Raw genomic sequence first — 15414 nt, 5'->3', positions numbered from 1 at the left:
ATACACAAGTAAGGAATTAAGATGACCTTCCCCTTTCATTTGTGTTTAAGGGCAAAAAGTAAAAATTTATCATGCCTAATTAATCTATTGCTTATGCTCCTCTGACATAAATCTCCTCTCTCTTGATTTCATTTCATTCCAAGTTCTATTCTCTGGGTTTTATCATTTGTGACAGCTTACAACTCCTCACCTTGCTTCAAGATTGATCAAAATTTGGAAATAATTCTGGGAGCAAATTAGAGAGTTTAGTTTAAAAAAAACTTTGGCAAAAATGTACAAGCACTAACAGCCTGTATTTTTTTTTCCTCCTATGAAGTTAACAATAACAGCTCACAATAAAAGAGCACTTTAAGCCATTCATAAACATTATCTTCTTAATCTTTACAACATTTCTATAAAGGAAGCAAACAGGTGACAGCATCTAATAACCTGAAAGATTCTGTCCATTTTAGTCTCCTGAAGCAAGTTTCTTATGTTATTTGATATGGTACTAAAATAGGCAACCTGTAAGACACAAACTACACATTAATAATTTAAGAGGGCAACTCAAATGTATGAGCGTGGGCCTTCCTTTAACTTCTATCACTCTCTAAGTGGAAGTGGTTTCAATTAGTACACATGGGGTCCAGTCCTCTTACCTTTTTCAAGTGGTAAAACAAATGTAATAAAGGTTCTATCTCTTCAGCATTTAGCCTACCTTATTTATACAAAATTGTGTCTCCAGGTAATTAAAATGCTGATGAAAGTAAATATCTAAATTACAAAGGAAAAAAATAGAATCAGGATATCTCATTCTGCAACAACTAGTAAAAATGTACTTAGGCTAACATCTACCAAAACACAAACCAGGCACTCTTGCGGATCCCTAAGATCCTTTCACAAAGTCTACATGTCAAAATTACTTTCACAATAATACTAAGCTGTTACCCGACCTTTCCACCCTAGTCTCCAAGGGCTACATGATATGTGATTTCACAACAAACTGAATGGTGAAGCAGATAGGAGAATCCAGCTGTCTTCTGTTCAGCAGGATGATCAAAGGAACTACAAAAATATAAAACGTCAATCTTAAAAACTGTTATTCATATAAATATGCAATGGGCTTCTTTGTTGGTGTTATGATAATTGTGTGTGGTTGCACTGGTGCTTGATCAGAACCCAAATGCTGACTCTTAGAGCATTTTCTCTCAAAGTTGGTGATCTACCAACTGAACGACTATTCCACTTCTGGCTTTCTGCTTGGCTAATTGGAGATAAGAGTCTCATGGACTTTTCTTCCCAGGCTGGCTTTGAATTGTGATCCTTAGATCTCACTCTGTCTTCTGAGTAGCTAAGACTATAGGTGTGAGCCACCAGTGCCCAACTTGCAATAGGTTTCTTATTATTTTTAAAGAAATAAGGCATTTCCAATTCATTTTAAATATCTAGTAAGGCAAACACTAGTAAACACAGTAATATTTAAACATAAGCTAAAATTTCCCCTTTAGAGTACTAATTGTCAAGTATTTAAAGGTATCTGGAGACTAAAAAGTTTGGTGACAAATGATCTGACAATTGATTAGTTACTGTAACACTGTAGAAAGAACATCAACCAGATTGTAAATTCCCTCTGATGAAAGAGTATCTATGGTGTTTTCTTGCATTAAAAAAAAAAAGCAAATCTGATCAAACCTCTAGTTTAAATCTACCAATTTATAGGATATGAAAGGTTCCAAAGATTATATTAAATACCACCATAGGGATGCAACCAGCAAAATCCAGATTGTATGAAACACTAAGGCCAATGCCAGCTTTACTCAACAAATGAATGAAGTACAAGAGAGAGAAAGATAGAAAGAGAGCAAGAGAGAACATAAAAACAGAAAGAAAGGTAAGAGACACAGCTACCAATTGCTGCATAGAGACTTTGGACAAAATATAAAAGATACATGAGATAATAAAAAATTGAACAGTGGATATTTAATATGGATCTCTTAAAACTAATGTGAATTTGAAAGGCTACATAAAATACAACTGGCCATAAATCAATAATTATTGTAGTTGATAATTATTGAAAGTGGTGCTACAATCATCCAAAAGATTCTTTACACTACCTTATTTTCCTCTACTTGTTCTCTTTTCTACAATAAAATTGTAGATATTTTTAATGTTTCAAGCTGTAAGAAAATTTATTTCCTTCGGTAACATGAATCATTTACTCATAAGCCTGATGCCATCAAAACCTATGTTTTCATTAGGTTGCCTGGTGAGCTGATGTCACTGTCACTTCAGACTATTCTACAAATTAAATGTTGGATAACTATGCTACAAGTTAAATTTTCACTGTTGTAAAGTTTAACTTCTCTTTTCCCTAATCAGTTTGTCATCTTAAATAACCCATTTATATGGGCTATTGAATGAACCTCATCTCCAGAAGAATTGTATGGGTAGGCTTCAACTATACAATAAGGGTTTAAGCCAACATATTAGAAACACTGACCTTATGTTCTGTCCATTTAAGGTAAAAGCAGCTTCTCTGAATTAAAATATTTGCCATCTAGAAATGAAGGCAGGCAAAAACAAAGGACATAATCTCTTCTAGTTAGTTCTTCTGAAATAATGTTGAATCAACAAAAAATAAATAAGTAAACATTTCTAAGTATCTCTGGAAAGTTAAAGACTCTGGAAAGTCTTAAGCCCTCTACCTAAAACATTTTCCCCTTAGCTCCTTCCCCTGCTTTTTACATGGATGGCTCCTTTCTAAAATTCAGATCTCAATTCAAAAGCTCTGTTCCTGAGAGGTTGTCCCTGACTGCACTCAGCCACCACCCTATAGTCCCCACTCTCCAGCCTATCCCTCCATTTACACCTTCTGATGCCTGCAAGGACCACATACAAACCTCTCAACCTGAATGTTTTAACATGCATGCATCTACAAGAAGACTTTAATTTTTCTAGAAAATTTCACACACATATAGCAATAGAGAAAACAATAAAGTGTGTCCTCATTGGTGTATCACCAGTTTCAACCACTTCCAGTTTCACTGACATTTCTATTTACTGCTTCACCCTGTATTACCAGGAAGCAAAATTCTAAGCATATGTTATCTCTAAATATATTCATGTGTAATCTCTAAAAGGATCCCTTTAAAACACACTCTATGTAATGACCACAACTAAAATAATGAACAATTATTTCTCAATATTATCAAATAGGCAGTTAGAAGCCGACTTCCTCAGTTACAATTATTAAGTGAGCCAACTTAATCACATTTGTTTTATACAAAGCTAGAAGGAAACTGAAAGGAGAAAGGATCTGCTCCTTTAATTCTGCTTCCAGGGACTTACTTCTTTTCTCCCTGTTCCTGTCCCTTTCACCTAAGCCTCACTTTTTCACTCTGACAGTACTCATTCAAGGAGCAGCAGCTGAGCCAACCTCTCCCCCCATCCCACCCCCACTCCCCACCCCCTACCTCCTGCATGTGCATCCAGAGTTGGAGGGCCCTCTTCACAGATCTGAGGCTGAGCCCCTCTTTCAAACTCAGTAACCCAGGACCAGACAAACAATGTCTCCTTCTCAGATGTCTGAGTCTCAGCCCCACAAGCTCAACAAGGCTTCTAGATTTTTTCCATCACTTCTTTCTCAATAACCTTTTACAACATTTAAATTTTGATTTTCTTAATTTTTGAAAAGAAAAAAAAATGTTTCCTCTAATTGCTACTTCCATGATATCTTAAGTATTCCCACCTACCTTCCCTGTTCCCTAGTTAACAATACTATTACATTATCTCTGTTAAAATTTGGTGTGGTTTCATCTCACAAATAGAGATTAAGTGCTGATTGAGAATGCAATATCCTAACTCTTGACACAGATAAAAGTCAGTATGAAGCTAATGAGAAAACCATTATCATTCACACAAATTTGAATAACAAAATTAAGTTATAAATTACTTGAACTTTGAGTTTGTCCAAATCCTAAAAGTAAAAGCACCTCAAAAGGGCCAGTACAATGTCTAACATATAACAAGCACTAACAAGATAACACACTGGAAAATCCAAATTATAGCATATTCTGTAGTCATTAAGAATAACAAGATAGCCACATATTTATAGATACACGAAGATGTTTTCATAGGATACTAATAACAAAACATTATATCTTATTTACAGAATGATTCTCTACATATCTAAATATTCACTTTATATGTGTACCAAAAAATAATTACAGAAATTAGATCTCAAAACTACAAGTTACAGTCATCATTAGATTATGAGACTCGTATTTATATAATAAACTAAAAGAGAGAGAGGGACTGGGAATATGGCCTAGAGGCAAGAGTGCTTGCCACGTATACATGAAGCCCTGGGTTCGATTCCCCAGCACCACATATATAGAAAATGGCCAGAAGTGGCGCTGTGGCTCAAGTGGCAGAGTGCTAGCCTTGAGCAAAAAGAAGCCAGGACAGTGCTCAGGCCCTGAGTCCAAGGCCCAGGACTGGCCAAAAAAATAAATAAATAAAAGAGAGAGAAGTAACATCTCTGCTTTCAAAATAAGCTTTATAAAACGCTTTTTTTTTTTTTTTTGCCAGTCCTGGGCCTTGGACTCAGGGCTGAGCACTGTCCTGGCTTCTTTTTGCTCAAGGCTAGCACTCTGCCACTTGAGCCACAGCGCCACTTCTGGCCATTTTCTATATATGTGGTGCTGGGGAATCGAACCCAGGGCTTCATGTATGCGAGTCAAGCACTCTTGCCTCTAGGCCATATTCCCAGCCCCTATAAAAGGCTTTAAAAATGTACATATAGTTTAATCCAAACATATAAAAATGGAAGAAAAATGTGTCAGATTTAAATGGTAATCTACATTTCAACTTGCACAATCCTGATTATGTTGTCTTATTTCAAATTTTCTACCTATCATCAAAACTAAATATACATTCTTAAAATGTGACTTAGAAAAGAATATAAGTTCCCAAATACATAAAAGGAAAAAGAAAGGGAGGAAAGGAATATCTGTAGAAACTAAACAATACTTAGGAAAAAATTCAAAGACAATGAGCTCATCCTTTAAAGACATTCAAAACTATGGGAAGAACCTAAAAGTTCAATAAATGACTGCTTCGATATTCGTGCAGGACAAATTCCAAACTAATAAACTTCTAATCTTAACTAATAAACTCACAGCAGACTAGCAACTTACCATCACTAGAGCCCCTCATCTTCACTCCATTCTGTCCATCTCCAATGATATTCATATATTTTTAAATAACACATTTGTTTCTACAGTCAAAAGAATCACTTAGTATCACTTTGCCAGATCCTATTCCCTAGTTTCTACCTTGTTCATGAACTATTTTCCTACATGTCTATTATTTTTACACCACTTTATGTTGTTCAATACTTTTGAATAGATATATCTCTTCCTGAACAATGATTTCATATTAGAAAGGCAAACTTTTTCCTTTCCAGAAGCTCTGAAAGTTATTGTATAAACAGGTGTGTACAGAGGGGAAGGAAATGTCTAGTCAATAATGCTAACAAATAACAGCACAAAACAGTCTGAATCCTTGACAGGTCATTCGGATCCCCATAAATGGTTCAAGTCATTCCTTGTTAATTTTTCTTCATTCACATTCACTACCAATTCTCTGCACATTAAGGTTTCCTTTGTTAGTACGCATCATACTTATTTTCAACAGTGATAACCAGTATGTGAGCAAAGGCATCCAAACAGATCTGAAGTCAAAGCCAAGTTTTGCCAGCACAGCCTATAGGCAAGTGATAACTTCTGTGAGGCTCAACTTCCTCATCTTGTAAATGAAAAAAAAAAAAAATGACATGAACACACACACACACACCCCAGTGCTGTGTATACAGTAAGCATTTACTACTATAATTTTCCAGCTGAGCCTCTGCACATGCTATTTGCTCTACCAAAATAGAACGTTACTGGTCCCTTCACCTGGTAAAATCCTTCTGAGCAAGAAAAAGTGAGGCTAATTTTGTATAAAGTGATTCCTGCTTCCCTTAATGACTTCCTTTCTCTGCTAGTTCAGTATTTGTTCTTTTCTCCATCACTATTCTTATTACACTGAATTATAACTGTTTTGGTTGTTTGTTCATTTTTTCCTCCTTGAGAGAATACTAGAAGTTCCTTGGTGAATACATTTATATTCACTGAATCTGAAGCATACCACAGACAAATGCTTCTGAATAAACCAACTAAAAAAAAGTCAATTAAAAAATGTTAGAGCCGGGCCCCAGTGGAATATTCTTACATGGTAAGATGAACTAATAAGCAGAGCTGAATATCTGAGAAAGGAAAAAAAATGACAAGGTTCTGATGTCAGTAAGTAGGAAGTATTGTGACAGTGGGAGCAGTGGAAGATCTTCTAGAGGTAAGTTCTGCTATAAATAAGAAAGATGAGGTTAAAATATCTAAGTTTTGAAGTAAAAGCATTCTGTGAAGACTACTTAATGCTGCTGCTTAAAAACAAAAATCATGACCAGAAGGTGGGTCTCACTTGTGAAATCCTAGCTGAAACCTGAAGATCATGATTTGAAGCCAATCTGGGTAGAAAAATCTGCAAGACTGGTATCTCCAATTAACCAGAAAAAGGGCCAGACTGGAGGTATAGCTCAAGTGGTAAAGGGTACCAGCCATGAGCAAAAGGTCTCTGTGAGAGCACAAGGCCCTGAATTCAAGCACAGGCACTGGCACAAAAAAAAAAAAAAAAAAAAAAAGCAAAGAAACAAATAAATAAGCTATTTCTTTTAAAAAGTCATGGTCCTTGGGGCTGGGGATATGGCCTAGTGGCAAGAGAGCTTGCCTCGTATACATGAGGCACTGGGTTCGATTCCCCAGCACCACATATACAGAAAACGGCCAGAAGTGGCGCTGTGGCTCTAGTGGCAGAGTGCTAGCCTTGAGCAAAAGGAAGCCAGGGACAGTGCTCAGGCCCTGAGTTCAAGGCCCAGGACTGGCCAAAAAAATAAATAAATAAATAATTAAAAAAAATAAAAAGTCATGGTCCTTTTTTAAAAAAATCTTAATTTTTAAAAATATTATCTATAATTAGTAGGTCAAAGGGAATTCAATTCAACATTTCAGTTTAAAGACATGCTCTTGCTTTGTGGGCAGGTTGGACTTGTAATACTTCAGCCTCCCAACTTTCAGATTACTGGTTTGCAACAACACCCAATTTTCTGACTAGATCACTTCTAAAGACTTTTTCAGCTCAAAGCATCCAGTTTTGTGACTTTTAATTCTAATGAAAATACCACTCGCTTCAATTTCTTCCTTTCCTCCACTGCCATAAGCAAACACTATCAGTATAATTTTGTGTACTGAAAATAAAACAGGTGACACTAGCACAAGTGGTCTATCACACAATCCCAGCCACATCTTCTAAGATACTGCTTTAACATTAGTAAACCTTTAAACAGTATAAAACTCCATATTTAAAACTATAAATCAATTCCCAAATGATAAGATGATAGAACTCTGTAATCTCTATGAAAGATATGTAAAAATGGAAATAAACTATTCTAATAAACATCCTTTATACCAAAGTCACAAACAGTAACAAGTGTCCACATTTTGAGAAACTTAAATCAAGAAGATTCCATCATTATTTCTTTCCTCTATGAAATCTGAGTGATAACAAATTATTTTAAATTCTTCTCTTCTAATGGCTTGGATATCATTACTTTACGAAACAGCGAGCTAAAACTTAGATACCACAAGTTCTGAAGACATAATGAAAAAATTAAGATGAAATTACAAAAGCACTTTGTCTAATTAAAACTGTATTTTTTTTCTGTGCTAAAGATTGAATTCTGAGCTCCCTAAATAGGAAAATGCTATCCCTTTATCTATCCCATATCTCCAAATCCTATACTTTAGATGGGTAAATTTTATGGTATGTGAATGATATCACAATTTCTAACAGGAAAAAAATGCACTAACAATACTTCAGTGATAATAATTACAAATAATTTTAAACTCAAACACTGTATCAGTATTACTATTCAAAAGCATAATTACTTTCTGGCTTATATCATAGCTGCAAAACAGTAACATCAAAACAATAAATAACATAAACAAGCCGCTTGATAATAATTTTAAGTCAGAATTTTAAAGCTAATTTTTAACATTTAGTTCTCAATTTTTTCCACTCAAGTCCCAATTTTATCTTTTATAAAGTCTAATTTCAAATTTATAGTAATTATATCAGCATCTTAAATTGTGCCACACTTTGTATTTTTTTTTTCTTTTTTACCAGTCCCGGGGCTTGGACTTGGGACCTGAGCACTGTCCCTGGCTTCTTTTTGCTCAAGACTAGCACTCTACTTCTTGGGCCACAGAGCCACTTCTGGCTTTTTCTGTATATGTGGTGCTGAGGATTCAAACCCAGGGCTCCATGAATACTAGGCAAGCACTCTACCACTAAACCACATTCCCAGCCCCATTAAACTAGGTAAGTAGATGTGTAAATAATACAGTCAAGTATAACAAGACAGTTAGTAAGGACCAGACTGTAAATGAAAACCTCCTGTACTTGTCACTACAGATGACTTCAGGCAAGTTAGTAACCTGCAGTCTCTGCCCCATTTCCCCATAGGGCTACAGTGACAATTAAATGCACCAGTATGTGGGAAGTGCTTGTAACAGTGCCTGACAACATACTTTCAAGTCATCTGAGTAATAATCATTATTTTTATGAGAAATAGCATCCCAGTTCAAACAAAACATTACAAATCCTGATAATGCTGAAATTTCAATTTGCTTTACCAATGAACTCAAACATTTAAAACAGTCGAACTCTTACTAAGCAACCATGGTGCTTATCCTATATTGACCACATTCAAAACCCAAGTTTTCTCCAACTCTGAGTCATCTTTAATTTCTCTCCTGACTCATCACACAGCAAGGTGGACAGTCTGGAACATAATGGGATTACCAAAAAGCATTTCTTAAATTACGTGGATTTACAGCTTACCAAGTAGAACATGTTCTATGCAATACTCAATAAATACACTGAACAATCATGCCCTACATTGTGTTTCTGTGAAAGGGAGTTCTGCACAGTAAATGCTCTTTTATCCTCTCTTTTGCTATTCAAGTTTAAATTATGGAGTAGACAGCCCATCTTGACAGAAAAATGTATCATTTAAATAATATAAAAATTCACATTTTTAAACTGATAGCCAAAAATAATTTTATACAAGAAAGCTATAGATTACAGGGTAGAAGATCAGAAAGCAATCTCTTAGCCTACACATTTGACCTGAATTTCTATTCAACTCCACACTCACTGTTCCCTTCACTTAGATGTTTACATTATTTAAGATAATTCTGATAAGAAGTTAAGGGGGAAAAAAAAATTAAGAAAATATACTAAATAATGGAAGGCAAGTTAATTCTCTAAAAATCCCCACAGATGTACACTTATACAAAATACAAGAATATTTAAAATACTGTCCTATCATTTTCTTCCTATGCAATCTTTGTAAGGTGACAAATAATTACACATGTCTGGATTTTGAGGCATTTACTCTATACACCTTCATTTCCTCCTCTGGAAACAGAGTTAAAAGAATAATCATCCAAGTGCTTGTGGCTCATACCTATAATCCTAGCCATTTAGGAGGCTGGAGGATTGCAGTTCTAAGTCAGCTCATGCAGGAAAGTCTATAAGAGTCTTATCTACTAAACTACCCAAACGACTTAGTCTTATCCACTAAATTACCCAAAAAGCCAAAAGTGGAGCTGTGATTCAAGTGATAGAGCACTAGCGACAGCACCTAGGCCCTTAGTTCAAGGCTCATGACTGACACACACAAAAATAACCACTATATGAGATTGATATGATGAGACTGGTATTCTGAATACTATAGCACCACTGCACAAATGTAAGCTTTCAATGCAGGTTTACTTTTTAGACTTAAACCAAAACTTCAGTGTCACCATTACCTATGGAAAGCTTCTATACTCTCTGGAACTACCTCTATTACCTCATTCATGTAAATCTACACCATGGCAGTAACTTCACAGACACTGTAAGAATGCATTTACAATTGTCTGGGAAGTTGTCTTCAACATCTCTGTGAATTAGGTATCCTGTTCAGAGACTAAGCTAAACTATATTCCCTGTGTTTGCCATATTTCCTCATTTTACTTGAGAGTATTTTGTGGGCAGTGCTTGTTTTCTACTCATTTCTGTATCCTCAGATTGCAGCCAAATAGTTCTTAACCCAGATTCACATTAGAATTACATGGGGAACTTACAAAAACATTAATGCCTGGGATCCATCCCAGACTCATTAAATCATAAGGGAGTGGGAGTGGAGGGCAGAGAGGGCAAGGAATCAGTATGGGGAGCATTTATTTTAAGATCAGCACATGGTTTCATTGTAGTGACAAAGTTAGCCACTGCACTGTGACATTTAAAGTACTGTATTTGTATGTAGATGTGTGGAGATTTATGTGTAAATACATAGGTACATACATACATGACTCAAGCCAAGACTCTCATCCTCAGTAGTCTGTCCTAGCATAATTTTTCCCTTTGCACACACAGTAGTCTAATAATCAATTATATGCTTCATTACCATGCTTTTAAAACTGTTACACAGCACTTTATCCTCCATTCCAGATTATAGCTCATTGAGAATACACACTGCCTTATTTTTCTTGTTTTCTACAGTTTGCACAGTACAGTGCCTAGAATACAGGTCAGTATACATTTGTCTGATCTAACAAACATACACAAAACTTAGTAGGAAGTATGTTGTCACACACAAATTATCTCCTTCAGATTAAAAGGTAAAATATAATAAAAACAAAGTAAAATTGAGGAAAAAGCTTTTTTTTCACTTAATAAATGAGAACAAGTAAAGTTTTCTCATTGAAGGGCATCTGGGTGTTTGAGCTTACACAATCATCACAGATAATACCCACCCTACTCCCTACCTCTCCATCAGTCAGTTTCAGCTTTTAACCTGCTTTCTTTAGTAAAACTATCTGCTACTTGATTTAGTATCTTTAGCTTCCATTAACAATATTACCTTTACAATGATACTATAGAACACTCTGTCACTAATAACAGGAGTTAGTGAAAGCCACAATGAATGTGTCATGCATATGTTTAATATGTACTTCCTGAAAGAATAGTACTTAACTACCAAAATAGGTCCTCTGCATACTAACAATATGGTAGTATAATATAAACTTGATTGAAAATATTGTATGGAAGTCAGAAGAGTCTTATTCAACATCAGATGAAATATATCTACTTTTAGCTACTGACAGACTGTTGGGTTTCATCCTTTTACATATTTTTAATATCTGGAAGGTTTATAAAATATAGTGACTTTTTGAAACCAGAATGCAAAACTATATTTATTACACAACAAACCCATTCTCACTGTTGAAAACTAGAAGAAATAATGTGTGATTCTAAAAGAACAACCATCTATAGATATAGGAAAGGACTAGCTTCTGTTTTGCAGTAAAAGCCTGAAAAACCTGGAAAGAAGGCATTCAAGAAGTATGACTGCTAATTAGATACTGTGGTAAAATATTACTTTGCTTTGTTTGTTCCTACTGCTTGAAACAGAGAGCCATAGTTACCACTGAGAGAAAGCAGTCCTCAATTCCCTAGTCAATAAAAAAGGTTCAAATTCCACAGACAAGAAAAAAAATGGTACCCTGGGTTGTTTGTTTTTAAGGAAGATTAAATTTAGGAGTTGCCAACACCCAAACGAAAAACATTCCAGAGCATTAGACTCAATTGTAGTGGGGAGTCATCTACATTCTCAGCACTAGTTTCCCTCAGAGAAAGGAGTAAACAAAGGATGATTCTTCAGATCTTCCAAAATATACCCTACTGATTTCCCTTAGTGAACATCACCCTTGGTTTTTTTAAAGTACTTAAAAATATAATTTTAGCACAGGCAGCCAGACAGAAAGTGAAGTTTAACATCTGCCAAGATATTTCCCAAAATAAGACCCCTGTCAGATGAACAATGAGAAAAGATTAAAAATGACAAATTCTTTTATTTGGCCCATAAGCTACTTTTAAAGTTGAGGAATGTAGCTTTTCCAAGTCTTGTCTTCAATTTCCCTTTAATCTTCTATTTTTATGTTTAAAAAGTGGAAATTTGATTACCACTCTTATAAATTCCTTTGAAAGCAATTTAATGAATAGCAGATATTTTGTACAAGTAGCAAACCACAGAGGACAGTTCTTCTGGCTGATAAAAATCTTTAAAAACATTTACATGAAAGTTCACTCTACAGAGACACGGGTATGGAAATCATATTAGTACTTAAAAGTGAGATGTATTATTGCAAATACTTTCACTTAAATCACAAAGTTAATTTTTCCTCAAAACATACTTGAGTCCAGTATGGCCTTGAACTCATGACCCTCCTGTCTCAGCCTGTCAAAGGACTGGGATAACAGGCCTGTGACATCACACCAGGTCCCTCCAAAGCTTGGGATCAAACTTAGGACTTTGTGCATGCTTGGCAAGCACTCCACCACTGGAGTTAGTAAAAAATTTTAATAATCATTTAGTGGGTAACAAAGTTGAGTAAATTAGGCCAGGAAAAAAGAGGGGGAAATGTGAAATAAAAATTTAAAAAAAAAATACTCAGGAAAAGTTGTGGCTACTTAAATGAAACAAGGTAGTTAAACCACTTTCCAAACACAGGAACTATAAAGTTACCTAAACTTGTCTGGGATTGTTCTGTTTTGATTCAAGTTGATTATGTAAATTACACACTACATACACCATTTTGTGTGTGTGTGTGTATGTCTAATGGGATGCTGGCAGCTGCCTGAAGGAATGTTTTTAGACTCATCAAAAATTCCAATAATACACAAAAAGCACACCTATCACAAATGTTTCCAGATACTTAAATACAAGATGAGATCTGTAAGTGTATGAATTGTTTCAACATCCCTACTGACCTAAATATCACTCAAGGGGGGGGGGGGGAAGTCTGTTGGAGAGCACTATTTATAGAGTTGATTTATATAGGTTCTGGTGCAGATACTCATCTCGCGTTCCTTACGGATAAGGCTGCCTTGATATTCCTAAAACCACATTTTCTTTACAGGTGCTTGTAAACACTGGTGAGAGGGAAGAGATAAACAATCTGGTAACTTGACATGGACACGTGGGAAACTCCATTATCACAGCCATTAATCAATTTTCCGAACTGATCGAACATAAACAGATATATCTAGAGGCAATTACTGGAATCACAAGGTGTCTTTTCCAGCATTCTAAAGCAGTCTTTTCTCCCATTCTAAAGCTGAGAGAACTTAGGAAAACTGGAAAGAAAAAAAAAAAGCACGTGTTGTCCTTGGTTTGGGGAACTTCCCAGGAAGTGTTTGCCCGAAGTAAAACTCCAACAACTCCTTGCCTGCCTGACATGACTCGGAGCAAGGAGAGGCAGAAAGAGCAAGCAAAAGAGAGGGAACTAGCACGGTTGTTGGAAGACACAGCAGGCAGCCGCCCCCGCCTAGCACCCGCCAAGCCCCGGCCCAGGTCCCGGCCCAGGTCCCGGCCCCGCCCCGCTCACCTCCGCAGCCGGGGATATTGACCACGCCGGTGGAGCGCCGCTTCTCCCGCAGCTTCCTCTTCTCGATCTGCCCCTTGCCTTTCCTGGCACTGGGGCCCGAGCTCCTACCCTTCTCAGGGGCGCCGTCCGGGTCTTCCTCTTCGCCCCGGGCTGTAGTGATCCCCGGGGAGGCTGCTGCGGCAGCAGGGGGTTCGTCCTCGGGTCTCCGCGGGCCCGGAGGACCGGCGCGGGCCAAGGCGGCGGAGGAGGCGACCGCGCAGTTCACGCCCCCGGGGCCGGGGAGAACAGGTGCGGCCGAACCACCTGGGAGATTGTTGTTGAGTTCGTTGGCCGCCCCGGCGATCGCCGAGGTACCCTGCGCCCCGATGGAGGACTTCCCGGCAGGGTCGCCGCTGCCCCCGGTCGGGGCAGCCGAGCCCGAGGGGTTCTGCTTGGCGCGCATCTTCTCGCGCTTCGCCTTCCATTCCTCCAGGAAGTCTGTGGTGCTGCCGCCGAGGCCGCCGCCGGTCCGGTAGCCACCGGTCGCCATATTCCCAGAGGGACCGGCCGGGTCCTCACCTCGGGCCGCCCACCGGGCTCTGACCACGGCTCCGCCGCCGCCTCCTACTCGCAGCCGAGGAGATGCGAAGGGAGCGACCCCCGGGTGCCGGGTGGCCCCGATTCCCCCGGCAGCTGGCGGGTCTGGGGGTTGGGGAGGGAAACACAAAAGGGGGCGGGAGGAGAAGCGTCAGATCCCCGCGGGTCGGCCTGGGCCGCGCCCCCCGAGCTCCCCCTCCGCACGCGCCCACGGGTCCCCCCGCCGGCCCGCAGCCGCCGCGTCGCCCACCCGGCAGTCTCACCGCGCACCTACACCGAGGGCCCCGACGGTCGCCGCCCCTCCAGGGGAGGGGAGAGGCGCAGACCCCACCTCCGGGGCCCGCCCCGTCCCACCAGGGTCCGCAGCGCGGCGGCCGGGGAGGGGAGCCCCGGCTAGACCCCGCCACCTGTCGGCGCGTCCCGCTCCGAGGTCCCGGGTCCCGTGGCAAAGCGCGGAGCTTCGCCACCCACCTTTCACGGAGGCGGCTGGGACGCAGCGGCTGCCCGGCTGAGAGGACCCGGACGCGGGGCGCGGGTCGAGCGCAGCCCCCTTACCTCTCAGAAGTTCAAGTGGAACCGGGCGCGGGGCTGGGAGGGAACGCCCAGGTGAACCGATGGGTCTACGGGCGCGCGCGCGCGCGCTCAGCAGGAGTGGTGAGCCAACTCCCAGTCCTGAACTCGCGGCGGTCCCCGGGACGAGTTGGGGAGTTGTGAGGAGAGGGAGCTGGAACGAGGGGCGGCTGCGACCCGAGCGGCGCCGAAGCTTGGCGGAAACACCCGAAGCGGCGCGCGAGCGAGGGGCCGCGAGAGGGCAGGGCCTGGTCGCCGACGCCCCGCCCCGGGCCCCGCCCACCTCGCGCTCAGGTGCGCCGCGCGGCGTCCGGCCCGCCCCTCCCTGTGGCCCTTCCTCCGGCGGCCCGCGGTCCGACCGCGCATTCCTGGGCCAGCAGCCTCGTGGCGTCTGGTGGTGCGGCGCCTCAGATTCCACGCCTCTGTCTCTTGGAGCTGTTCTTCTCCCTCTCGTTTGTCTCCCACCGCTCTTCCTTTTAAGTACAAGATCGCGTGATTCCTGGGAAAGTTTCGACTGTGGAAGGAAAGTGCGATCAGCTTGGGATGATGATTCAGGACCTGGCTCGTCGGGATGGGAAAATACCCGGGCGGTCGTTTTCCTTGTCTCTTCCCCACTCCTCCCTTCTCAGACCTGCTAGACTTGGTAGACAGTATTGCAGAATTGATCCAGAACCTGGCACCCTCCTGATCAATA

At 40.0% G+C, this 15414-nt stretch overlaps 1 protein-coding gene across 1 annotated transcript in view; it reads right to left on the bottom strand.

Annotated features, from left to right (window-relative positions):
* Window positions 1-14923, bottom strand: part of Pawr (pro-apoptotic WT1 regulator) — a 64985-nt gene extending 50062 nt beyond the window's left edge. Inside the window, exons 1-2 of the mRNA XM_048359089.1 lie at window positions 14706-14923; window positions 13584-14255 (exon numbers count right to left, since the gene is read on the bottom strand). Of these exons, the coding sequence (XP_048215046.1) occupies window positions 13584-14103 (520 nt within the window). The 5' untranslated portion in view covers window positions 14104-14255; window positions 14706-14923. The remainder of the gene's footprint in view (window positions 1-13583; window positions 14256-14705) is intronic.
* Between the last annotated feature and the right edge of the window lie 491 nt (window positions 14924-15414).

The sequence above is a fragment of the Perognathus longimembris genome, chromosome 1, assembly GCF_023159225.1.
Source record: "Perognathus longimembris pacificus isolate PPM17 chromosome 1, ASM2315922v1, whole genome shotgun sequence".
NCBI lineage: Eukaryota > Metazoa > Chordata > Mammalia > Rodentia > Heteromyidae > Perognathus > Perognathus longimembris.
This window is presented reverse-complemented; position numbering and strand designations above follow the sequence as displayed.